Source organism: Mixophyes fleayi, chromosome 8, assembly GCF_038048845.1.
Source record: "Mixophyes fleayi isolate aMixFle1 chromosome 8, aMixFle1.hap1, whole genome shotgun sequence".
Classification (NCBI taxonomy): domain Eukaryota; kingdom Metazoa; phylum Chordata; class Amphibia; order Anura; family Limnodynastidae; genus Mixophyes; species Mixophyes fleayi.
The window spans coordinates 26,813,309-26,838,524 of NC_134409.1; the positions used below are offsets into that span (position 1 = coordinate 26,813,309).

Sequence of the window (25,216 nt, forward strand, 5' to 3'; positions counted from 1 at the left end):
TCAAGGACCACAGGTTGGCATGGCCTGTTTTAGATCATATTCTGCATTTTTAATCGGAACTTGATGTCCACATGTTTCATTCTCACCTTCTTCTTACCATTTTTTTTCTGTTCACCCTCCCTCATTTATTTTGCACATTTTTAGCTTCTATCCCCTCCTCCCTTTGAGTGGAGAGCCGGTGCCTGTTTGCTTAATATGTATAGAGCTATACGGATAGTATATAATCCACACTGTTACATGCGCTACACTTGTCACAACTGTTTTAGCGGGAGAAGAGGTGTCACTCAGACAGTCTGTCTCCTTAGCTATTATTACGCGGGATGGAGCATTGCAGAATGCTAATTTCTGAGAAAAGATCATTTAACTGATAACGTGCAATTCTAATTTGCTTGTTTAGTTTACTGGGTTCTGTGCAATTACAGTAGGGGAGTGAAAGAGAAAAAACAGTGGGAATAATAGAGTGAAGATTAACATCCTGCGACCCATAAGCACGGAGCTCTTTACATGCAAAGTATAGTTCCTAGGAGCCTGCAATGTCTTCTAGGCATTACATACAGTGTATTGATAGTGATGGGTGCCAAAGGCATTACAGTTTGTGTGGAAAAACATCATGTGCGTCAGCGATAAGTCAAGCATCAAAGATAGTGAGGTTCCGTATCCCCGAAAACTCTGACTGTCCCTCTTCTGGAAACCTATTTTCCCTGCACCCTCCCTTTCTTTTTCTACAGTCCACTTTTCATATATTAAAGCAAATTTTTATGAATATAAACATACCCCTTAACTTGCTCTTGTAAATCTAAATAGGACATAAGCCAAAGTTGATACATTTATGTAATTTTCTGGGAAAACATGCGTCTCCCTCTAAGTTGCTTTCCCTGTGAATGTCTCGGATTTGCTGTATTGATCATCTGTACTAAACCTTTTGTCCTGTGTGCTGCATGCAGTATTCAGTATATGTTTATCTTCTGTGTGATGTGTATGTTAAGTTAATTGATTGACTAAAAGAGAGAATTGTAGTATTAACATGTGCATTGATCAGGTGATGTTAGTCCATACTTACCTACTTTCTTCAGCTCCCTTCCGGGAGCCAGCCAGTGGAGGGGGGCGTGAAGGGGCGGGGTGGCCGAAATCGCGTCATTTCGGCCCCGCCCCCTGTGACGTCATGACGCAAATTGCGTCATTTGACAGCGGGGGCGGGGCCAAACGCCGCGATTCACCGGGAATCGCGGCGTTTGGGATCTAATTCTGCCCACTTCACTAGGAAGTGGGGTACTTCCTAGTGAAGTGGGCAGAATTCGGGAGATTGCCACACTCGCCCGGGAGTCCGGGAGACTCTCACAAAATGCGGGAGTCTCCCGGACATTCCGGGAGAGTTGGCAAGTATGTGTTAGTCGGTGTAACTTATTATGTTCATGTAGATTGCACCAGCTGCAGAATATCTCTAAAATTGAATGCAAATGTTGCCCTCTATGATCTGCCTAGATAGAGCTGCACTTAGCTGTCCTACTGTGGTAACTGGAATGATAGCCCACTTTTCCAGTACCCATTACATAGACTACTAGACTTTTTATTTATATAAATATGTTTTTATATCTATTTTCCGCTACGCTCCAGACTGTGCAGAACTTTACAGAGAAGCCCTGCTGGAGAAACACTATTTACCCACCAGATGGTAGTCTCCATCTTTGGCTTTACAGCCATGTGACAACATTTTAAAATAATTACCAGTTACTCGATTTTGATACCCCTATGGTGTAACCCTGCTTTTACACCCGATTGTCCTGCCCCATGTACACAAAATGGGCAGGTAAGGGCAAGTTGCTGTTACTCAATCATATAACTAAGTCAGCGATATTCCCACAATTCTCAGAGCTGGTAGAGCGGTGTGGTTTTCTGCCGGGACAGTTCCACCAGTATCTTCAGATTAGGCACTACCATCAAACAGTTAAAGCCCAACTCTCTTACAGACCAACCACCACATTTGAGAACTTGTGTCTCTCGGGCCCCTCCTCCACAGGTCTTATATCCACTCTATATAACACCTTACTCCCCGCTACCCCATCTGTTAAGGACCGCTTTCAGGTGCAGTGGGAGGCGGACCTGGGAACCGAGCTAGATGAGGAGCAGTGGTCGGATATTTATGAATATACAGCTCGTTGCTCCATAAATGTTCGCATCAAAGAAAATGCTAATAAGCTATTATACAGGTGGTACTATGTCCCATCGAGGCTACAAAAAATATACCCACAGACCAGTGCAGACTGCTGGAGAAACTGTGGGCAAGTGGGAACATTTCTGCACATATGGTGGGACTGTCCCAGGATACGACCATACTGGACAGCAGTTCTTGCGTTAGATTCAACAATTCTAGATACTCACATCCCATCCGATCCAAAGCATATCCTGCTACCGCTGCCCCTCCCTGACCTCACCAAATCCGCTCATAAACTTCTCAGACACATCGTTAGTGCGGCCACATGTCAGATAGCGGCCTTTTGGAAAAACTCCACGTCACCAACACTCCAGATGGTCTGCAGTCGGATCTGGCATACTTACCAGATGGAACATATTACTAGCATACTGAGGGGCTCCTCCGTTGCCTTCTACAAGGTCTGGTCCTCATGGGCCTTATATCATAATCAACCTCCACTCCAGTTTTAGTGGAACCTGAACATGGAACGGTACTTCTAAATAAGTTTATTTCTCTTTTGCCTAATACGTGAATCCTCAATTCCCCACCCCTTCCTTTTGGTCCCTGCATCTTTCCCCTCCTATTCATTACCCCCACCCTCTCCATATCCTATAATTTTGAAATGGTAAAACAACATCTTTACAGTTCTGGATAAATACGCAATTAGCTTCCGACTCTGGTAGAACTAAGAGAGTGTTTATGCGTCCTGCTGTATGTAAACACGTGTTTCTTGTTACTGATTAACCACTCTAGATTTTGTAATGCTTTTTGTAAAAAAAAGATGATTCTAATAAACAGTTTAAAAAAATAAATAAATAATAATTACCAGTTACACTTTACAAGATAAGTAGGTAACTCTAAACGTGTCGGCCCTGATTTCATTAGGGCACGCAATCTGAGTGCAGCTGGCCCCCCTCCGCGCACGTAGTATCCATGAGTTACAGACTCCTGAATTCAGCAAGGAAAGGATCAAAAGATACGTGTGCTGTTGAATTTAGGTGTAGGTCTGCTGTGCTCTATTATACAAAACGCTGCATGATACATCCAATCCCTATGAGGATTAGAAATTCTCAAAGGAACGCACTGGAAATGATAAAAATTATAGAATTATTGTCACCTGGTAACAATAAAGGCATTAATGATAAAATGGTGGCTGCGTGCACTCAAGTTTGTCACGTCCCTTTTGTACCATTGAGTACGGTAAAATGCACCATCCCCGCCTACTTCACTCCCCGAAGTCAGAGGCTGTAGTAAGAGCTCCTTGCGCTCACTATCGCACGGACATTACTTGGGTACATGTCCGTGTCTCTCTGTTTCTCGGCCATATCTGTTTGTTCTGGGCATGGCAGAGTGATTTTGTGTACTACACGCTCCAAATCAGCAGATGAGTGCCTTAACGAATCAGGCCCATCATGCGTGGTATTAGTTGGTCCTTGGTGTACTATAATCCCAATCATGACATCTTACACCCTCAACAGTATAGATTTTTATAGCAGTCCAAATGTCTGGTGGTCACAAGGGATGTGGTTTACCAGGAAATGTACATGATTATGTGGGAAATGGGTGTTCTGTTGCTGAATTGAGATGTATTCTGCTTGAATTTGTCCTAATTTCATAATACTAATGTTATGATGTATGTAATATATGTGTATATATATATATATATATATATATATATATATATATATATAAATACAAGGATTTATACTGTCAGTATTTAGAAATAGGAACATTTCCAAGGAGACAATCATCATCATCAACATTTATTTATATAGCGCCAGCAAATTCCGTAGCGCTTTACAATTGGGAACAAACATTGATAAAACAATACTGGGTAATACATACAGACAGAGAGGTAAGAGAACCCTGCTGGCAAGCTTACAATCTATAGGACAATGGGAGTTAGAAACACAGGGGCATGTGCTACATCATATTGCACAATGGACCAGCTAGAACGCAAAGGTAAAAGTGCAATTCTCCAATGACAAATAGGACTGTCCCTGGAAAGTAGGGACAATTGGCTACTCTGTGTGAATGAACGCTTACTTATATTGTGGCAGTCCCTGCACTGGTATAACAGCACCCACACTTATGGGGGCAGCCTTTTTGTTGGGAAAACTCTTTCTACAGGATTCTCAATGAAGCCCTGCACAGCTGGGGAAGCAGGGATACGGGGAAACCTATTTTCAAGGGGTGTAGGCTTAAATATGTCTTTTATTACATTTTTGTTTACTGGTGCCTAAATTATTATTAGCTCAATCTATCTTTAATTAATTTTCTAAATTGTTCTGCCTTTTCAAACCTGCTGCCCGAGACACCTACTTGATGTTTCCAAATTACAGTTGCACCTCTTTCTATAGCCATATTGCTTTTTCGCATTTGTGTAACAACCTGTGTATCACGGTTCTGTGTGACTGAGCATCTGTTGAGGCGTGCTCACGTGTATATATATGATTAGAGCATGGCAAAGCTAAACGTGCATAAAACATTTGTGCCTCCATACTGTCAAACCCCTTGTTTAAAAAGCTGAGAGGTATTCCTGAGACGTAGTCTATTTTAAAGCTATAGTATTGGTGTGGCTATAGCTATACTATATAGCTATAGAGTGTTGGCTAACCAGTGACGCTCCAGGTGTTGTGAGACTACAAGCCCCAGCATGCTTTGCCAATATATAGCAGCTTATTGCTAGAAGGGTATGCTGGTACTTGTAGTTGTACAACACTTGGAGTGTCACAGGTTAGCCAACACTGGTATAGTACTTTAGGCTTTGAAATGATGTCTGACCATCTGGTAAGAAAGTCAGTTTAGTTCATTGAAATTGTTTGTCACTCATATGTCCGTGTGCATTTTCAGGTGAAGAGTCCCTCACCATGTTTGTGGATAAGGGGAGACTGAAGCGAGAGGCGGGAGTACGTGGCAACACAACGGCCCCCACTTTGGACACTCTGCACCAGCTGGCAGCTTCATATTTCATGGACCGTGAGAGCGCGCTGAGGCAGCTGCACCACATTCAGATCACCACGGGAGCCATTAAGGTACACGGAGCAGGGGTTAATGAAGCAGTAGCCTCTGTAAGATAGCAGTGATTAACACCTCTGCCATGAGAGGAGCTGTGAGTTGTAGCACAGAGTTTCATTAGGAAATGTTTTGTGGTGCAGCTGTACCATTCCCAGGTTGCAGTGAGGTAAGGATTTACAGGACTGGATCAAACAGTCCTGTCAATTCAAAGCTATTTGATCTGTTTGCTCTGCAAGGGGTTCGACGGGAGGAAAATAGTCTTGCGGTTGATTATCTGAAGGAAGTTCATTATCCAGGCAATCCCCTGACGGTATTTTTAGATAGAATCAGGAAGTTAATGTAATGGAATGCAATATTCTTCAGATCTGATGATTAAAAAAAAATGTTGCTTTCTCCGCTAGCCATATGCGTAACACATTCAGGTGCATGTCTCTGCCTTATAGGTCTAACAAACTGTTTTTGCTGCCTGGGGCTTAAGAAGACACTTGGATTTGTATGAGCTAAATTAAATGAAGGGATGTTAGCCCTAGAATATTTCCTGCTAATGTTTATCTATGAGGGTTGTACTGGACAAGGTACTTATATTATTTTAAAAGGGGACTCATAAAAAGTCATTTTTGGGGGGCTAAATTTAGATTTACTAAGAGTAGCAGAATGAATGTACGTTTCTTATTCTTTGAGCAAGATCGGTGTTAAACTGCGGCCGATGCCTACACAGAGTGGGTTGAACCAAATTTTGTGGGTTGAACCAAATTCATGATAAGGCAATCTATTAATTCACTAGGAATCTATGACATCACTGAGGCACGAGGCTCTATGATATCACAGGTTCCTTGCAGATTGATACGCTACATTATCATGACCATTGGTTAAGGCTACAACATGGCTGCCTGCACTGTGTGTGCACAACACATATTTGTACTTCGACGCTCCAGTACCCGTCAAGGATTGAATCATCTGATTCTGATACGATAGGGGGGGGGTTCAATTCAATTTCTCTGTATTTATTCTCAGCTCAGCAGGAACCGCCTGGAAGGCAACAACACATATTAATATTAATTAATATTTCTCTCATTTGCAGGTAGCTTGTAGGGAGCTACAGTAAAAAGATTGGACACCGTTCACTGGGCCCAGTGGGTGGAAGTGTCTCATCTGTTTTTTTTTTTTTTACAACACTTACATTTTTTTTTAGATTCTCCCACCTAGTATGTGTCATTTATTTAAGTCTTGCAAATCATAGAAAAGCACTAGGGGCCTGATTCATTAAGGATCTTAACTTGAGAAACTTCTTATTTCAGTCTCCTGGACAAAACCATGTTACAATGCAAGGGGTGCAAATTAGTATTCTGTTTTGCACATAAGTTAAATACTGACTTTTTTTCATGTAGCACACAAATACTCGATAGCTTATTTGTACACTGAAATTTAAAGTTGATATTTGTGTGCTACATGAAAAAACAGTCAGTATTTAACTTATGTGTAAAACAGAATACTAATTTGCACCCCTTGCAGTGTAACATGGTTTTGTCCAGGAGACTGAAATAAGAAGTTTCTCAAGTTAAGATCCTTAATGAATCAGGCCCTAGATCTTAATCTGACAGCCCCTTTACACCCTGTGGGCATGACTAAGCCTTTCCTTGCCACCTCCCTTAAAATGCCACCTACTGTACTCTACGTAATCTTTCTTCTGATACCTTCCATAGCTGATCGAGGTGTCTTTGGCCCTAACAATACCTGTGCACTTGAAACCCCTGCTTACCTTGTTCTGCCACTGGGGCTAAGGACAAGCTCTGGTGGCAGGATTTACAAACATAAAGGGTAATCTTATGATAGACACACACAACCATGGGTTGAACAAACAATGAACATATTTATTTTTGTGTAGTTATGTTCGAGATTTCCTTTGGGTCTCTTTAGTATGAAAAAGTTAATGGAGCAGAATTGACTTTGCATTGTGAATGGAAGGGGTTAATGGAGCAGTGTCCCAGCAAAGGGAAAAGCTGCTGCCGCGACATTATTAATGGAACATTGGCCCCGTTAATGAACTTGCCACTCATTAAAAAACAGCCAGCTCCCTTCTGTTCCGAAAATGAGCTGGTTCAGATTTTTTTTTTTCGCTTTTTTGGTTTGTTACAGTCTTGCAATTTCTCTCTTTCCCCATTTGTCGCACAGCCTGCCGGTTACCCGATGAGTGGTTTACAATACAATCTTCCAAATACTGTACGGTCCGTGGAGACCTTTGGCTGAGAATTGGGTCTAGCACACATGGGTGCTTTATTATCTGCTATCTCTCAATCTTCAACAGATGTTGTACACTAATGATCACCGCCACCTGCTTTGTGATCACTCACGTGAAGAAGTGACTTCAGTGGCAAATGTAGTTCTATAAACGGCTATTCCAGAATCCCACAGGATTTGGCTATCATTGGATTTTACTCAACGATGCCAAGTTAGGATTTCCGTTGTATGTCCCTATTTCCACCTATTTTGGGGGTCATTTACACGTGCACAATTACACTTTTGCTTTCTCACGTCATGTGAGTGTATTTGTGCAAGTTAGCTATCTTTCTAGGAACTCGGTTATCTAATATATATAAGCCTAGCGGCGTGTGTTAGTGTGTGTGTGTGGAAAAAACTATTTTCTCAGCAAGGGCTCATCAAATTGACCTGAAATTTGGTATACTGACATTATTTGACAAAAAAATTATAATAGTGAAGTCAGTTAACTTCCATCATCCCCCCTTTCTCCCCGTGGGAGGGGTAGTAAAGGCTAAATTTACCAGTTGAGGGCTCAAACTCTTGACCGTGTGGGTATTTATTTACCAGAGCCTGTGTTTGGTCATGGACAATTGTATGTCGCATTTTCACGAGTACAGAGAAGCAGTGATGTGAAAGTGCAGGTTATAATTACTGCCCTTCAAGGAAGACTGATTGAGCACAGCGATAAGGTGTTTAGCAGAAACGTTGTGTATCGAGAGGTTTTAGAACAGTAAGACGATGGAGATTAAGGATGTGGCGATTAAGATGAAGGATGAGGTGATGGAGAAGAATGATGAGGTGGTGACATGTAGACAAAACCACGTTAAAAAAGGGCGCTTACGTCGGGAAGTAACGCTCTTCCCCTGTGGTGGCCTGGCCTAGCCCCGAATGCATGACAAGAACCTTTTTAACAGCTTAAGTAGCTTGATTTGACTAGAATGCATAAGTATCATGCACGGGTTAACTTGTTTATAATACATTCCTACAACAATAATAATAATAATAATAATAATAATAATAATAATAAAAAGTTCATGTTTGAAAATAGTTTAGGATTTGGTCACTTTTGAATAAACCCTTCTCGTTCAATAGGGCTCCCACCATTGGTGCTTTGGCATTCATACCTCCATTCATGGCACCCCTGGCATAAGTGGTTTTAGTGTCATTCATAGCGTTTTGTGAGCCATAATGGGCAACCTGATATACGTCATGAACAGGCCGCACAGTACCCTTAACCTAAATAATAAAAAAAACAGTGCATATCTTTTATCCCAAATGCCCCCCCCCCTCAAAATGCCACCCAGACCCCCCACATGCCCTATGACACACAAATGTCACTCAGAACCCCACTTCCCCTCCCCTCACATGTAGGTAACAGTGACTAATCACTTCTTGTAAATTAATTCCTTACTAATTCAAATATTAATTTAAATGAATTTTGTAAATGCCAGCATAAACATTATGTAAGATTTTTTGCTTGGAACAAACTACATTGCTTATGTTTATTGGTTTTGTTTTTATTGTTTTTTTTAAGAGAATACTTGTTCCTGTAATGACTTAAATAAGCGATAGATAATAAAACTGACTAGCCTGCAGAGGAAGGAGTGAGACCGTGTGGGAGAGAATACACTGCATTAATTACAGGCGCTGTGTGACCTACCGGCATTGTGCAGAGGAGGTCATGTGATGGAAGGGGGATGCTCCTGTTCAGCCTTATTCCCTGTCAGTTCAGGGGCTGCCGTAGCCTGTGCAGGTTTGAATTACCTGTCCAGACTTGGCTACCATGTAGAGTGACTTTGCTCTTTATACTGATAAAGCGGCTATGTAAAGGTAACAAAGGGTTTGAGGAGGGTTACTTTAGGAAGAAAAAGATATCCACTTTTGGACAACCCTTTAAGATATAAAGCCTGGACTTCCGCAGCGCGGTACAGAGAATATTTGTCCCTGCGTCATTGGAGCTTACAGTCTAAATTCCATAACTCCCACACACTAGTGTTAATTTTGTCAGTAGCAAATGTTTGTGGGAGGAAACTCATGCAAACATGGGGAGAACACACAGAAACTACACCCGGATAAGGCCTTGGTCGGAAATGAAACCCATGACCCCAGTGCTGTGAGACAGAAGTGCTAATCACTGAACCACGCTGCTGCCTGAACACCTACCTAGTTATGCATATGGATCACCCCGGCCCTCCCATTTCTCTGTAAAATTCTTTGTGCATCCGCAAAGCTGATACTATAATGTAATTTCTCAGGCGCCAAGTACAAAAAGCAGGCACAATAACATGGCCAACATGTCAAAGTAACTTTTGCTTGTGTTGCTTTGTCCTAAGTGATCACCATTGTTTTACGTTTACCTCTTGTAGTTAGTCCTGTCCTGCCACTCTTCTTGTGCTCTGAAGAATTATACTGTGCGGCATAAACATTAGTTCTCCCCCTCTGTCACACTACCATGCACTTTGTGGTGATGGAGCACAAGCTAAAAACTCATAATCCTACCTTTATACTAGACATGTGGACATCTTAATATCACAGCATGACCGTGCTACACACATCGATTTCAATAGAGCATGTATGATAATCATCTAATTAATTAGTGCTAATTAGCGAGCCAGGTAAGCTAAATGCCTTCTGTATTCCAGGTCTGATATGGCATTACCGTTTCACTATACAGTAAAATAGACAGAGAGAGGACATTGGTTGATTTTTGTGGGGGTGTTAACAGTATAGTGGGTAAGAGATGTTTGCAAAATGCAATTTGTATCTACTATGGTTTCATCATATAGCTTTATATAAAGAAGAACACCACCCAGAGCCAAAAATGTAGTTTTGGGGTGGAGTTCATTGAGGTAATATTAAAATATATACTTAGGGGCAGATTCAATTCCTTGCATTGTACTTTCACGGGCAAAAATCAGCATTGAGATTACTGTAGTAACCGTAATAATGCACAGCTATTACCGTAGTAACAATAATAGTGCACGGGATGTGTTCTAGAGAACAACACAGGGAAATAAATCTGTCCCTTAGTGTGGAATTTTCTTTTGCTAGCGTCAACAAAGTCTGGGATGTCCCACACCATTGTCCCCTCTCCTCTTACTGCTTGGTCTCTTGGAAATGGCAGATTATGTCTGGGTACCACTATACAGCGATTGGGATATTCCAGCACATCCAGTGATCAGCGCATTCACTGGAAATCCAATTTTGTATTTATATTAACTCTCAACTCTGCCCAAAATTGCGTTATTAGGTTTGGGTGGACTGTTTGTTTACTAAACAGTGGAAATTGCTAGCTAAGACCATTGATTGTAATGGGGACAATATAAAATAGTGGTTTGTACCTTGTATTAAATAAAACTAAGTTCCAGCTCTGGATTGGTACCAGGGGCTTTCAATAAACTGTTATACTGTATATTTTCTCTGGTTATTTGCAGTCTGCAAACCTACAATAGTCCAGAAATATTTTGCAAATCTTTTTTTTTTTTCTTTCAAAATTGTTTTCCTTCAGTGTCATAAAAAAGTACAAGTACATTTTGGCTAAAATGGTGCAAGCAGCTTAATTGGAGCTTACTTCTGTGCTCCCTGTGCACTCTATTAAAATAAGTGATATATGTCTCATGCAAGACTCATCCATCTATATCTCACTTCTAGTGCTTACACAGATTCTTCCTGGGACAATTTATATTCAGATTTATACAAGTCTATTATTTTGTTGCTTGAAACACGAGAATTCAAACCAGACTCTACAGCAAGTCAAGTACCTTATCAGTTCTGTGCTTCACCAATATATTAGTAATCAAGATACACTGAAACTACTAGTATGACATCACTCATTTTTAAATGGTTCCATTTTAAGCAAATCAGCAGAATTAGTAGAAGTTGCATAATTTTTACATACTAGCACACAGAAACAAAGGGTAGAAAGAGCACTGCTCATGAGAGATTATAATTGGGAGGGAGGGAACGCACAAGAGAGCACTACTAGTGAAAGTTTACAATCTACAGGTAGGCAGGAAATGCACAAGAGAGCACTGCTTGTGAGAGATTACAACCTGCGGAGACAAAGGGAACACACAAGGGAGCACTGCTTCAGAAATCTTGCAATTTACAGGTATGAAGAAAATGCATAAGAGAGCACTGCTTGTGAGAGCTTGCAATCCGCAGATAGAAAAGGAACACACAAGAGAGCACTGCTTGTGAGAGCTTACAATCCGCAGAGAGGAAGGGAACACACAAGAGAGCACTGCTTGTGAGAGTTTACAATCCGCAGAGAGGAAGGGAACACACAAGAGAGCACTACTTGTGAGAGCTTACAATCCGCAGAGAGGAAGGGAACACACAAGAGAGCACTGCTTGTGAGAGCTTACAATTTGCAGAGAAGAAGGGAACCCACAAGAGAGCACTACTTGTGAGAGCTTACAATCCGCAGAGAGGAAGGGAACACACAAGAGAGCACTGCTTGTGAGAGCTTACAATCCGCAGAGAGGAAGGGAACACACAAGAGAGCACTGCTTGTGAGAGCTTACAATCCGCAGAGAGGAAGGGAACACACAAGAGAGCACTGCTTGTGAGAGCTTGCAATCCGCAGAGAGGAAGGGAACACACAAGAGAGCACTGCTTGTGAGAGCTTACAATCCGCAGAGAGGAAGGGAACACACAAGAGAGCACTGCTTGTGAGAGCTTACAATCCGCAGAGAGGAAGGGAACTCACAAGAGAGCATTGCTTGTGAGAGCTTACAATCCGCAGAGAGGAAGGGAACACACAAGAGAGCACTACTTGTGAGAGCTTACAATCCGCAGAGAGGAAGGGAACACACAAGAGAGCACTGCTTGTGAGAGCTTACAATCCGCAGAGAGGAAGGGAACACACAAGAGAGCACTGCTTGTGAGAGCTTACAATCCGCAGAGAGGAAGGGAACACACAAGAGAGCACTGCTTGTGAGAGCTTACAATCCGCAGAGAGGAAGGGAACACACAAGAGAGCACTGCTTGTGAGAGCTTACAATCCGCAGAGAGGAAGGGAACACACAAGAGAGCACTGCTTGTGAGAGCTTACAATCCGCAGAGAGGAAGGGAACACACAAGAGAGCACTGCTTGTGAGAGCTTGCAATCCGCAGAGAGGAAGGGAACACACAAGAGAGCACTGCTTGTGAGAGCTTACAATCTACAGGTAGGAAGTGAACGCTCAAGTTGAAGACTGGGGGAAGACTAGTTGATAGCAGAATATGTTAGTTAACAAAATTAGTTAGCATCAAAATTTTGAGAGAGGGAGGAAATATCAGAGCCCCCTTCCACTATAAACATTATTTAATTGTGCCCCAGAATGCCAGCTGTGGCACAAAGCATTCTATGGCTCTTGATGCCTTTAGTTGTTGGCATCACTCATTAAGCTCCCTGCTGATTGCAGACACAGTACCATTCTCCTCTGAGAAGATGGCAGAGGGTTGCAGAGCGCAGAGCAACATGCGTGGCAATTGCTGTGGCAGCTGCCATCCATGCCACCTCGGTAGTCATGCCCATGATCCCGATAATTAATTAAGCATGCGAGGGTCCCAATTTCGATGGGACAGTCCCGATTTTGATGTTTGTCTCGCATGTGGGAATGTTGGGGAAAGGGAGGTGTCTTTAAAGCGCTAGGAAGACCTCTGGGGGCGTGGCCATGTTCCTGTCACATCATGGACACGCCCCCATTGTGCAATGACCACTCCCCATGTCTTCCTGCCGGGAACAGACATGTTGGGAGGTATGGAACTACATGGTTCTTTTATGGTGTTTATATTTTTCCCATTGTTTCAGTGACAATGTTACAATGCATTTGGTCCACACGATGGCATGAGGTTAACGTGCTGCATTGGCTTTGCCCATTCACAGACAAGCAAAGGATTATATGCATTACCATATCAGGCAGAAACTGTTGGGAGAACACCTGGATCGTATAAGGCCTAAATTGGCTTTTATAGTTAAAGAAACATTGCAAAATTAAAAAATACCCCCAGGCATTAAAGTACAGTAACATTAAATATTTATATTGTTATTTATATTGCAGAGTTGAGACCTTTTTAAAAGACCTATTACATTTTCATCTGGGTGAAAGGCTTCTATGGGAGGGGGAGTTACATGTCTGAGTTACTTTCCTTCAAAGTCCCAGCGAACCACTCTCAGGGATCCATTGTTCTTTCCATGAAAAGACCTGTCTCTCTGTCAAGCAATTCTGAGACCCTGGAAACACAGTGTGGAAAATAAACAATTCTAACACCTAACCTGTAACTGAAAGCATACAGAGGAGACAGCTCAACTTGTTTGTGTGATGAGATCAGCTGACATAGGGCATAAACCTAAGAGTTACTGGACATAAGGATGACTGGCTGAGGACCCTACTGCCCGCTATTGATTCCCCCCACACCAGCGGAGGCAGTTTTGGAATAAAATTTAAATATAAAATAGCAGGCTATATAAAAGTGAGCACATTGGATAGAGAACATTTTGACTGGTGTCTGATTTAGTATGTAAGGATCATAAGGGTATTCCAGTGCCTTTAAGGACTTAGAGACAAAAGTTTAGTTTTCCAGAAAACTTTACTTCACTAGCAGTTGGTAATATAGAAAGAGAGATAACTCAGTTATCACACATGGTGCATTGGACAATATGATAAATGTTCCTCCTTCCCTCATGTAAAGTTCATGCAGAGAGACATAGGGATATAATTATCAGCGACCAGATTTGCATATGCCATTTTAGCGGCACTAATTACGTTACTTTGTAATTTCCTGGCCAGCTCCGGCATATGTTATCCTTGATGTGCAACGTACACATTGTGTAGTCTGTGTGTGACATCGCTTTCATTATACCTTATATTGTAAAAACAGAAATAGCAAAGATAAAGGGCAACCGCAAGAAAAGATTGCAGTACGTGAACAATCGTTGTGCAGGATGCAGAATAAGTTCATGAAGAGAGGCTCTTTTTATTTGTTAAAGGTGTGTTTGTTGTTGAAACAAATGTAGCAGCCAACATTAAATGGATACTAGTCCTGATGAGACATAATATTTATCAAACAGACATGGAATTTGACAACAGAAAATAACCGAGAAGTCTATTTAGTTTACCATTCCAGTTGCATGTTTTTTTTTTTTTAAAAAAAGTTTTATTTGTTATTTTTATTTTATAATGGTTTCTTTAGAAATACAGTATGTAATAATGTTTTTGATTGCTTAACAGGTGATAGAGAGTGATGGTGAGTTGATCAAAGTGCTGATGGAGTAATATTATTTCAGGTGACTGGCGCTTAACACCGCTGAGCTACAATTTAAATAGAATGTTGTTGGGTTATTGCAGCTTGATCTGACGTTTCAGGGGTTTTCTGAATGCTTCTTTAGCATCCAAGAAACACATTCCGTCTGTACTGGGATATTTGCAGGAACGCCTTTTGGGACAAGTGTGCAACCCGGGAGTCTGTTTCTTGCCTCCTCTGTTTGTCACATACGCAATACATTTTGTCAGTAATCGCCTCTTTTGGGTGCCAGAACTAAGGCACACTTATCTTGGCAGTGACACATGGATGGCAGTTATAAAAATTGAGCACTACTGGTTTAGAGCAATGGTAGGTATCGGGCTGCCTGGGTCGGAGTGCACTTTCCCTTCTTTGGTTGTATAATCAATGATCATATTGCCAGAGTGAGCACAGTACTTTCACAAAGGTCAGACTGTGATTGGACGGTAATGCCCTCTGACCAGCGAGACTAGGCAGCCATAGGTTAACATACTTCATGCTGGTGCTCTGGTCCTTCTCAAAAAAGCTGCTAAATTCTAGAAATAGGTGTATGGGCATGATGATTTATACATAGATGTCTGCGTCTGCCTTTCTTCTGTGCGTCATCCAATGTAGGTTGAGGCCGTTTCTTTTGGTTATTTTTGGCAAGTGTTCATAGGTATTATGATGGTGTGATTTGCTTTATGATTCATAATACAGAACGGAGAGACAATGAGTTTATTATTTCATTTTTTTGTTATTTCATTTTGCGATGTATTTTATTTTGTTTTTAAATAAAGACCCTTGTGACCTTCCAGTATTGAAACATTTTTCTTTATAAGTGACATTGAAATGATTCTATGGTCTGATTAAAGGACGGGCAATTATAAAAGCCTCAAGTACATTTGAACATAGAGTGGGAACCTAGCAACGGAAGACAAGTATGCTGTGAAAACTCAGGAGCTACATTTATAAACTCTTTATCAGTTACAAAGGTTCATGGAAAATTACCTGGAGACGGAATATTTCCCCCGTAGGAGTGGTTAGCGGGAAAGGGATTGGAATTTGATTAGTTGTTAAAATGTAATGAGACCGGCGACTGCTGTGAAATGGTTAAAAACAAAAACCTTTCCAAGGGCATTTCAGCAGCTCGGAAGAAAAATCTCAGTATAAACTCATGAGACTACATCTGAGCTCCATTGTGATCAACCCATATTCTCTGATAATGAAGTTACTGTGTAGAGATGGTAAACTGAGCCTTCCTACATTAGCGCTGAACAGATGGCTCCGAATAAACAAGATCTGATACACGACTACATAGAACAGAGAAAGGAGGCTTGTAGTGGTGGCAGCTAATACTAGGAAGAGCGGACGGACAATGTGATATAATCGCCTGTAATATAAGTAAATGTTTGCACACAATAAACAGCTGCTGCTACAGATATAAGGGACTAGATGAGACAACATAACAAGACTTACTGGCAGGCACAAAACATATCTTTGTTGTATTTTCAGCAATCGAATTTAAATAGACCCGAACAAATACAGCTTACACTGCAAGGACAGATGCTGAGGTCTGGGGATGGAACAAACCTAGGAACTAAAGTTACGTTAAGATTTTATCATATGGGATTCTCCTGCCTCATTTGAATACATAGATAAGAGTTTGAATTTTGTTTTGACTTCCATTGGAGTCTGTTGTAAGGGAAGTGTGTCCTTTAGACAGAACGTAGTTAAAATCACTAAGATGAGGGATGTTAGTTATAGCCAGTTAGATTCTTTCTATAGCCTGTTAGCCAATAAGACTTGGGAAGGGGTGTAGGCTTAGGTTTCTTTATATAGGTCACCTTGTCACAGGAACTGCCTCTCTGTTTCCGGATTCCTCCCGCCCACCCTGCAGTTTAGGGTTGATTTTGTTTAGGTTATTTTGATAGGTAGGAGAGCAGTGCAGTCGGTAAGTTTGCATATGGTGCTCGGGTTATCTTGTCATAGGTCACTACTCCCCCTTTTGGTCCGTGGTGTCATCACATGTTTGGTCCGACTGTGAGGTAGATCCTTGTCCAGTATGTTAAAGGTTATACTGGCGGTTATAAGGGGGGGTGTAGTCTTGCCGTTGGACAGATATTTAGCACTGGCCAATAGATAAGGTATAATCCTGGGTTGGTGGTACTATGGTCTGACCTTTCCACCGTTATTGGTTTTGTTGTTGCTGACTGCCCTGCTCTCGTCTGCCTTTCTAGCCTTTAGCTTCCTTTTGGTAGGTTCAATAAATATATTTTATTCCAACGTTAATTTGGTGTCTGTGTCTTTATTGGTTATTATTATTATTTAAGTTATACTGGTATAATCTAATAGAGCTTCTCCTATGTGCATTTTAAGTAGTCTGATATGAGAACAGATCCTGAAATAGGGATTTGCTGGTATCACTTCTGAAAATTGTGCACGGAAATACAGAATTGTCTCTGCCTATAAAAGGGAAAGTTTGAAAGCAGAGACACTTGTCCCTGGAAGTCAGCAGGTATGTTTCGTATAGTGTTTAAGGGACTGTAACTTCAAAAAATGGAATAGCATAATTGTTACTAGCAGAGGTGACTGTATATACTAGACGTTGTTTCTGATATATATCTGTATGAAGAAAATCGGAAGGATGTATTTGCTATCTCTCTGACTGGTCTCTGCTGTATTTTGGGTCCTTTCTGGCATAAGTTAAGTGCAGGGGAGGTTGGCTCACACTCATGGTATGTCCCAACTGCCTACTCTCCCAGAATGTCCGGGAGACTCCGGAATTTCTAGGAGTTCCGGCAGAGCAGTGCAGCCTCTTGCACCTTGCCCACTTCCCTAGTTAAGTGTTGGATGCGGAGATTAATCCTAGCCCGCCCCCTGCTGTATTATGCAGTAAATTGCTGCAATGAGTGCCGGGGAAGGGGGGGGGGGGGTGCTTACTTGCTTACTGACACAATTTGCTTGCTGGCGATTGCTATATATGGTAGCAGGATCAAAATGAAAAATTTTGGCAAGTATGCACTTAGAAATAATTCCCTGCATATGGCTAGTACGGAAAGTCATGTACAATGCTCCCTGTCCAGTACAGTCTAGTAGAAATACTGATAATTTATAGAGATTAATGTAGATTAATCTTCAAGCAGGAAATAAACATTTGAGGGTTTTTTTCTACATTCAGATAACTTTAATTTATTGGAGTGCACATACCTGCAACTTTTACTGAAAACATTTCTTTTTACAGCTCCCTATAGTGTTTTTAGCCATGAATTAATGTCCTCAGACAGAGTTATTTGTTTTGAATGGCCCTGGAATATGACTCGGCTTCAAAAGGGAGCTAGAAGACAAACTGTGTATTTCATAAAAGTTGCACGATGGTATGTACAAGGAAAAATTAGTAGCCTGGAGGCGAGGACACCTCTGAGTTACACATTTTCAGTGGCTAAACAATTTCCTTTCTAGGTGTCCCAGGAAAGGCCGACTGACACTGTAGAAGACCTAGATCTCCATGCGCTGTAGTGTACAGTGACAGACACAGTACTGCATGCATTCTGCAGAAGATAAATTCAGAGAACGTACTGAGATTTCATGTTGATAAAGGATGCACGTACAGTATGAATAGTTCAAATTCGGTAGATATAAAAGCCCTAGGACATGGAGAGCAACTGCTGGATGAATGTGTAGTGGATATAAAAAAACCCTGCTGGAAGATACTCAGCATGGACTCAATCAGACTTATACAATTCCAAAGTAATAGAGGCAGAGAGAGAGCGCCCCGAATAGTTGTTTGCAGAGCTAAGCAGGAGGCTGGGAGAGTATTTTAAAAAGAGATATCTCTCAAGGAATCAGCACGTTGCAGACCATATGGGAACTAACAATAAAGTGAAAATGTATGAAATTCTTATTATAACCTAAGAAATGGATTTTATGCAGCTCTCTACAGAAGCACAGCACATTACTTGTTACTATACAGTAGAATGAAACTTTAGTACGAAATAAGCTTTTTGATTCCAGCGTTCATAGCAGGTGCCGAAATATATAAAATAAGTGGAAATATGGATCGGTTATCGCGATGTTGTACAAATCTCCTCTGCGTAGGTTGAAAAGGACAACTGTGGACAACTGGTGGGAAGCAAGTCATGGGTCAGCGATGTACCGGAGCAAGACGAAGCAAGTCCACAGCAGGATATGTAACATTTATCAATGGCTTTTCTTTATCAGGGCCTGTACATCTCAAAGGATCAGACAGAAAAGACAAAATGCAAGAACCGGCTGAAAGCCGAGGAGCTTGTGAATGTCAACAGGTTGCAAACACATAAAACACTCCAGGATAGATGGATAGACCTGACCTGCAGGCGGACTCTGTAAGAATAGCTACAGTATTAGTGCTTGAAGTAACAATCAGAACATTAAATCACAGGTGGATATTATTATAGCAAGCAGAAGGCATTACAGGTCATTAGCAAAAGTGCAAAAAGGTGCAATTTAAACAAGTTTGTTATAGTAAAACTAGTCTTGGAAACATCAGCACAGGATTTATGAGAGTTGGATACTTTTACAAGTAAAAATAACAAAGTAATTCAGTAATACGCTTAATATCGATTCACGTCATTTTGGCCCCGGTGATGCAATCATGCGAAAGTGTAACTTTGGGGTGGGGACAAAGTGACGCGATTCACTTCGAGTTGCGTCATTGAGGCTCCCATCTTCCTAGTGAAGTGGGCAGGATGCAGTGGCGGATCCTGGGGGGGGGGGGCGATTGCCCCATACTGTGCAGCCACAGGCAGCCTTAACAATCAAAAAGGGGCGGGGACTAAATGGTCCCCCCCTCATCCTAAATCGCCCACCGTACAATACAATTCTAGATTCACCCCTGGCAGGATGAGAGAACATGCCCTGAGCTCATGGGAGTCCAGGAGACCTACCCGGAATTTGGGAGTCTCCCAGATATTCTGGAAGAGTGAGCAAGTATGGTTCAAGTGCGTACAACTTGTACACACAGGGATTAAGAACAAGCATTCTTAAAGCCTGGTCAATGCGCTAGCGCTGGTAGTCCATAAATTAATGTGTGCCAATGGACCTGTACATACATGTTCTGAAAAGTGTTCCCTTTGCTTCAGTTTCAACTTTACAGCATTCATAAGCGTTAATTCAAGGTAAACTATAATTTAGTTCTATGGAAGAACTAATGAAGTACACAATACACTATAGAGCAGATTTAATTTACTGCGAGATGTCGCCGGACAATGCCTTGCCATCCAATGCGCTACCAAATGTCTGCACATTGTCTCCTCACGTCTCTATAGGATCCACAGGGAAAATGAGCTGAGATTTGAGTAAAAACATAGAGGCGCTTTGTCTTCACGGACTGTTCCGGAGACGCATTGCGCCAAATTGAATCTACTCCATAGGAGGCAGTGAAGTTCTGAGGATACACTTTGAATGCTCTGTTAAAAGAAGGGACAAAGTACAACGTTTTGTTTATGCTTTTAACAGACATCATTTTTCAATGCTAGCGCGTACAAGCCCTTAGAGCCTTAAAAGCTTGCAGTAAGTTCCACTACACTTAGCTATTAAAAGGTATCTGCTTTGAATTCCTATTGTTATTTTTACATTCAAAATGACTCCACTCTCTCAAACGCCAGCTTAAAAGTATTTCCAGTTGTCTATTCTGGAAGCCATGTTTCTTTTGCAACTACTAGAATGTGTTTGGCGTTAGGTAGAGTCTTTAAATTATGGCCGCAAACATGAACCTGTAAAGTAATGATTGAAATTCCACTTTAACCCTTTCGCTTTGGACAAGTCTGAGCCACTTACGTAGAATTCCAGGTCCATTGTAAACTGTCTTTGTTTGAATTTAGTTTTAGAAGCCTGAACATCATTTCTGTAAACTGCCATTGGAGAGAGAGACACTTTTGACAATGACTCTGTTCATCTCCATTTTCTGATGTAACACATTACCTTATTTGAGGTTTTCAGGGAAGTAAATTGACTGCCCCCTGCAGCCATTGACTTTGCCATTAAATAGCAGATGATTACTTTTCTGCATATTAAAAAGAAATACTGCTTTATTTGAAAGTAATAAGCCAAATGTATTTACGAGAGCTTCTCCCCTAAAGGAAACAGTTATATAGAGATAATATGTCAGTGTGTGGATTTGTAATGCAAATTTACCAGTACATGGCCTGCAAGATGCGCTTCCTGTAATAAGAAGCAGTATAACAAAACATAACATTTGCCAGTGGTACGGGGTTGTCACATATTGTTAGGAGAATCCAGTTTGCATAATAGGTATCTCGTATTGTATTTGCTGCTCAGGAAAAAGCTGTTTTCTTGGTTCAGAGGTTTAGTATTGACAAGATAAACATGTATACACTAAAATCAGTAAAATATGCATTACGGACCAGAGTTAAACGAAAAAACCTATGAGAAATAAAAATACATTTTAGAATGTATTACTGTTGTTGCCTGTGAATACTACAGAGGTCACTGCAAGGTATTCAATTTATTTTTAAAGACTTTTCCCAATTTAAGTATAAATTCTACTGGATCCCCCCCACCTTTGGTAACAGTATTTTGGTGGTGGTATCCCATCATTCCTTGTGCTTAGTAGGGTCCTGGCACTTATATAGTGAGGGTCTCTGCCAATAACGTTGGAACTGTTCGGCTCTCTGCAAAGCAGGCAAGATCTGACATAGCAACTCTAATTGAAAGCCTTAGAGCTCCTTTCTCGGATCTCCCCTGCTGTGGAGAGAGATGAGCAGCATTAACGGTGATCTGATCGGCGAGGTCTTGACTATGCAAGTGCCAGAACACTGCTAAATAGATTAGTGGGGACCCAGGAGAGGAAACCCCACCAAATGCCACTCTGAGATCGATCTGCTTTGTGCACAGTAAAATCCTGCTGCACCCTCTCCCTACTTTGTCATCACATGACATGCTGAGGGCTGTGAGTCTGTGGTTGTACCATTAGCAGCCATACTTGTCTGCCCTTTAGAGAGATTTTGAAAAGGAGATTGTGATTAGTATGAGGGCAGCTAAGAAAAATGACTGTTAGATGCATGTTTAAAAGGTACTTAACTGCTATTTAAAGAAAAAAGAAAGGCTATGACGGATTGCTGCTTTACTCACTCCTGTGGGAGGGCACAAGCATCCCTCCTTCATTTTCATGTTTTTTCACATCCGTGATTGAGCACTTTTTCTAGCAAGAAAAGTTCTAGTCACAGTGTCTGTGGGACACATACTTGCCCACTCTCCCAAAATATCCAGGAGACTCTCAAATTTCTGGGAGTTCTCCTGGACTCCTGGAAGAGTAGGCCTCCCTCCCAGATCCCAACTCCCTTCTGGTAAAAAGAGCAGGACTTTGATAATTGGCATCATGAGCCTAATTGGGTGGGTCCAGAGGTGCACATCATCGTGTCCCCAGGAAGCCCAGCAAGTGTTGAATAACAACAGTGCACGTAGGAGAGTAAAAAGGTAATTTTATTTGAAAGAGCAGGTGGTCTGCTAGGTTATAGGTACCACTTATAAGTAAATATGTATTTTATTGGTGATGCTAGATGCATTTCCTATATTGATCTGTGTGGCAACAGTAGTTTACTTATAGGACCAGGGGACTGAGGTGGGGCAATGATGGTCATGAGGGTACATTACATACAGATATTTGGGCTGCATTATATTGTACAGGTGGTCATGGAGCTGCATTGTAAAGTCTTCGAACTTCTTTTTCTATTAAGCATAGAGCTGCACTGAACACTGGTCATTGTGGATTCTATTTTCCCCTGGTAATGAGGCTGTATTCCATACAGATCATGAAGCTGAATTACATACTAGTTAGGAAGAATGTGTTGAAGGATGGCCTGAACTGTCAATTAGGCAACTCTGCCATCTGCCAGAAGGGATGGTGTGTTCGACATTATTAGTGGGCTGTGCTGGGCTTTGTTAATACAGGCTTCAGCCTCATGCAGCTTCCCAGCCTGCATTTAATAGAGTAGTGTAGCGTTGAGTTGCACTTCAGCACTAGGTGAGCACTGGTGGCAACAGAGAAATACAATTACAAGCCAACCAGTGAAGATGTGTTTTTTACACAAGGGCTATTTTTAGTTCCAGCCCTGGAACTAAAAAGCATTTGTGCCACAAATGCCTTTGTCCATCACTGAGACTTAGTATGAGCAGATACAAATAAAATCCTACACATTTATGAATGCTATCACCAGATCAAAAATCCATTTTCTTACACTAAGGGGTATTTTTACTAAACGGCGGGTTTGAAAAAGTGGATATGTTGCCAGGGGTGCACGGAGGATTTTTCAGGGGGGGTTTCCTCCACCCCGAAAAATAAAAAAACCCTAGAGACCTGCCGCGCATGCAATACAGCACTGCCGCGGACGCTTCTTAGACAGCGCCGCTGCTGCTGTATACTACAGTGCCGATATGCAGGGCACTTTTTTAGCGGAGGAGGACCCAGAAACCCCCCCTGCGTGCGCCACTGGTTGCCTATAGCAATCAATCATATTCTAGCTATCATTTATTTAGTTTGTTCTACAAAATGAAAGCTAGAATCTGATTGATTGCTATAGGCAACATCTCCACTTCTACAAACCCGCAGTTTAGTAAATCTAGCCCTAAGGCTTTTTGATTTGGTTTTTTAATATTTTCTTTATTTACAAATGCATGGTTCCTCCCTATTTCCACATCCCTCCTCCCTGGAGCTGTCTGACGATCTTTGGTCTGGTGGTCAAGTGGCCCAGGCATTTCTACCAGCAAACCGCTGTATAATACAACAAGCATTCTACTGACCTCTATACAATACAGATAGTATTCTAGTAATCATTATAGATTGGACAGAGCATTACAGTGACCTCTATACAATACAGAGAGCATTATAGTAAAATCTATATAATATAAAGAGCATTCTAGTGACGGATATACAATACAGGGAGCTTTCTAGTGACCAATATACAACCCTGAGAGCATTGAAGTGACTTATATACAATATAGAAAACATTTGAGTAACATCTATACAATACAGAGAACATTCTAGATCCCAATTTACAATAAACAGAGCATTCTAGTGACCAACTTACAATACATAGAGCACTCTATTGTGATTGTTATTAATCATCTTATATTGCAATCCTCATATGATCCATTATTAAGAGATTTTTTGTTCAAAACACATATGTTGTAAGTATACTGTAGACAGAACCATACAGTCCTGCATCTTACCTTAATCCTGCTGATGGTGGAAGACACACCTCCTGGCCCAGCTGACCGTGATACTGTTATGCGGTTGGTGTTTGGATTGTACATTAGATGCATAGCGTTGTCTCGATTCCGTCTGCGTACACATGACTATAGTTTATATACAAGTAATAATATATAGATGAGAGTAATATTATACTCAATTAATATGTATGGCCTCAGAGAAAAGGAACATAAATTAGGGCATAAAGCAGAACCTAGGGGGTAAATGTATCAAGTTGTGAGTTTCCGGTGGGTTTGAAAAATGGAGATGTTTTCTATAGCAACCAATCAGATTGTAGCTATCATTTTGTAGAATGTGCTAAATAAATGATAACTCGTATCTGTTTGGGTGCTATAGGCAACATCTCCACTTTTCAAACATCTCCACTTTTCAAACCCGCCGGAAACTCACAGCTTGATACATTTACCCCTAGATCTCTGCTGGCTTAGAGATAATAATCAGACCCCAGATCAAGGATGGCTATCTATCTCTATCTATCTATCTATCTATCTATCTATCTATCTATCTATTCATCTCATATCTATCTATCTGTCTATCTATCTGTCTATCTATCCGTCTATCTATCCGTCTATCTATCCGTCTATCTATCCATCTATCTATCTATCTATCTATCTATCTATCTATCCGTCTATCTATCCATCTATCTATCCATCTCATATCTATCTATCTATCCATCTCATATCTATCTAAACGTCTATCTATCTATCTATCTATCTATCTATCTATCTATCTATCTATCCATCTCATATCTATCTAAACGTCTATCTATCTATCTATCTATCTATCTATCTATCCGTCTATCTATCCGTCTATCTATTTATCTATACTTAAATGTTTTAAACATGTACCAATGGTTAAAAAATTAGGAAGGAAAAGTAAATAGCAGATAAATTGAATTTTACATCCATTTTTGGTGCACAAGGCAGAGATGTTAATTGTGGTTTTCGGTACATCTTGCACATTCTGATATAAGCTATAGTCTGCCAGAATTCTTTGACCTCATTAACAGTTATGCTCGAGTTCTGCACTGTTTTATAGAACCTGTGCTGTAACAAGACTTGTTTTCTGGCATCAGTGCCGGGTTTGTATCCAGCCCAAATGCAAAATCGGGTCTTCGTCTTTGTGATAAGGCGAAAAGATTGGACTGTTCTTTTTTGCTAATTTCATTTGACAGCACTGGGAATCAAATTGCATGCAACACAAAGAATTTACATTTCATATTTAATTCTAAT

The 25,216-nt window shown here is 41.1% G+C and overlaps 2 protein-coding genes across 2 annotated transcripts in view; one reads left to right on the plus strand and one right to left on the minus strand.

The window, feature by feature from the left end:
- Nucleotides 1-24,053, minus strand: part of LOC142099084 (uncharacterized) — a 195,024-nt gene extending 170,971 nt beyond the window's left edge. Inside the window, exon 1 of the mRNA XM_075182203.1 lies at nt 23,945-24,053. The gene's annotated coding sequence lies outside the window, so the exon portion shown is untranslated. The remainder of the gene's footprint in view (nt 1-23,944) is intronic.
- The window catches only part of BRINP2 (BMP/retinoic acid inducible neural specific 2), a 163,481-nt gene that overhangs the window by 50,105 nt on the left and 88,160 nt on the right, over nt 1-25,216 (plus strand). The window contains exon 4 of the mRNA XM_075182196.1: nt 5,045-5,226. Within this exon, the coding sequence (XP_075038297.1) occupies nt 5,045-5,226 (182 nt within the window). The remainder of the gene's footprint in view (nt 1-5,044; nt 5,227-25,216) is intronic.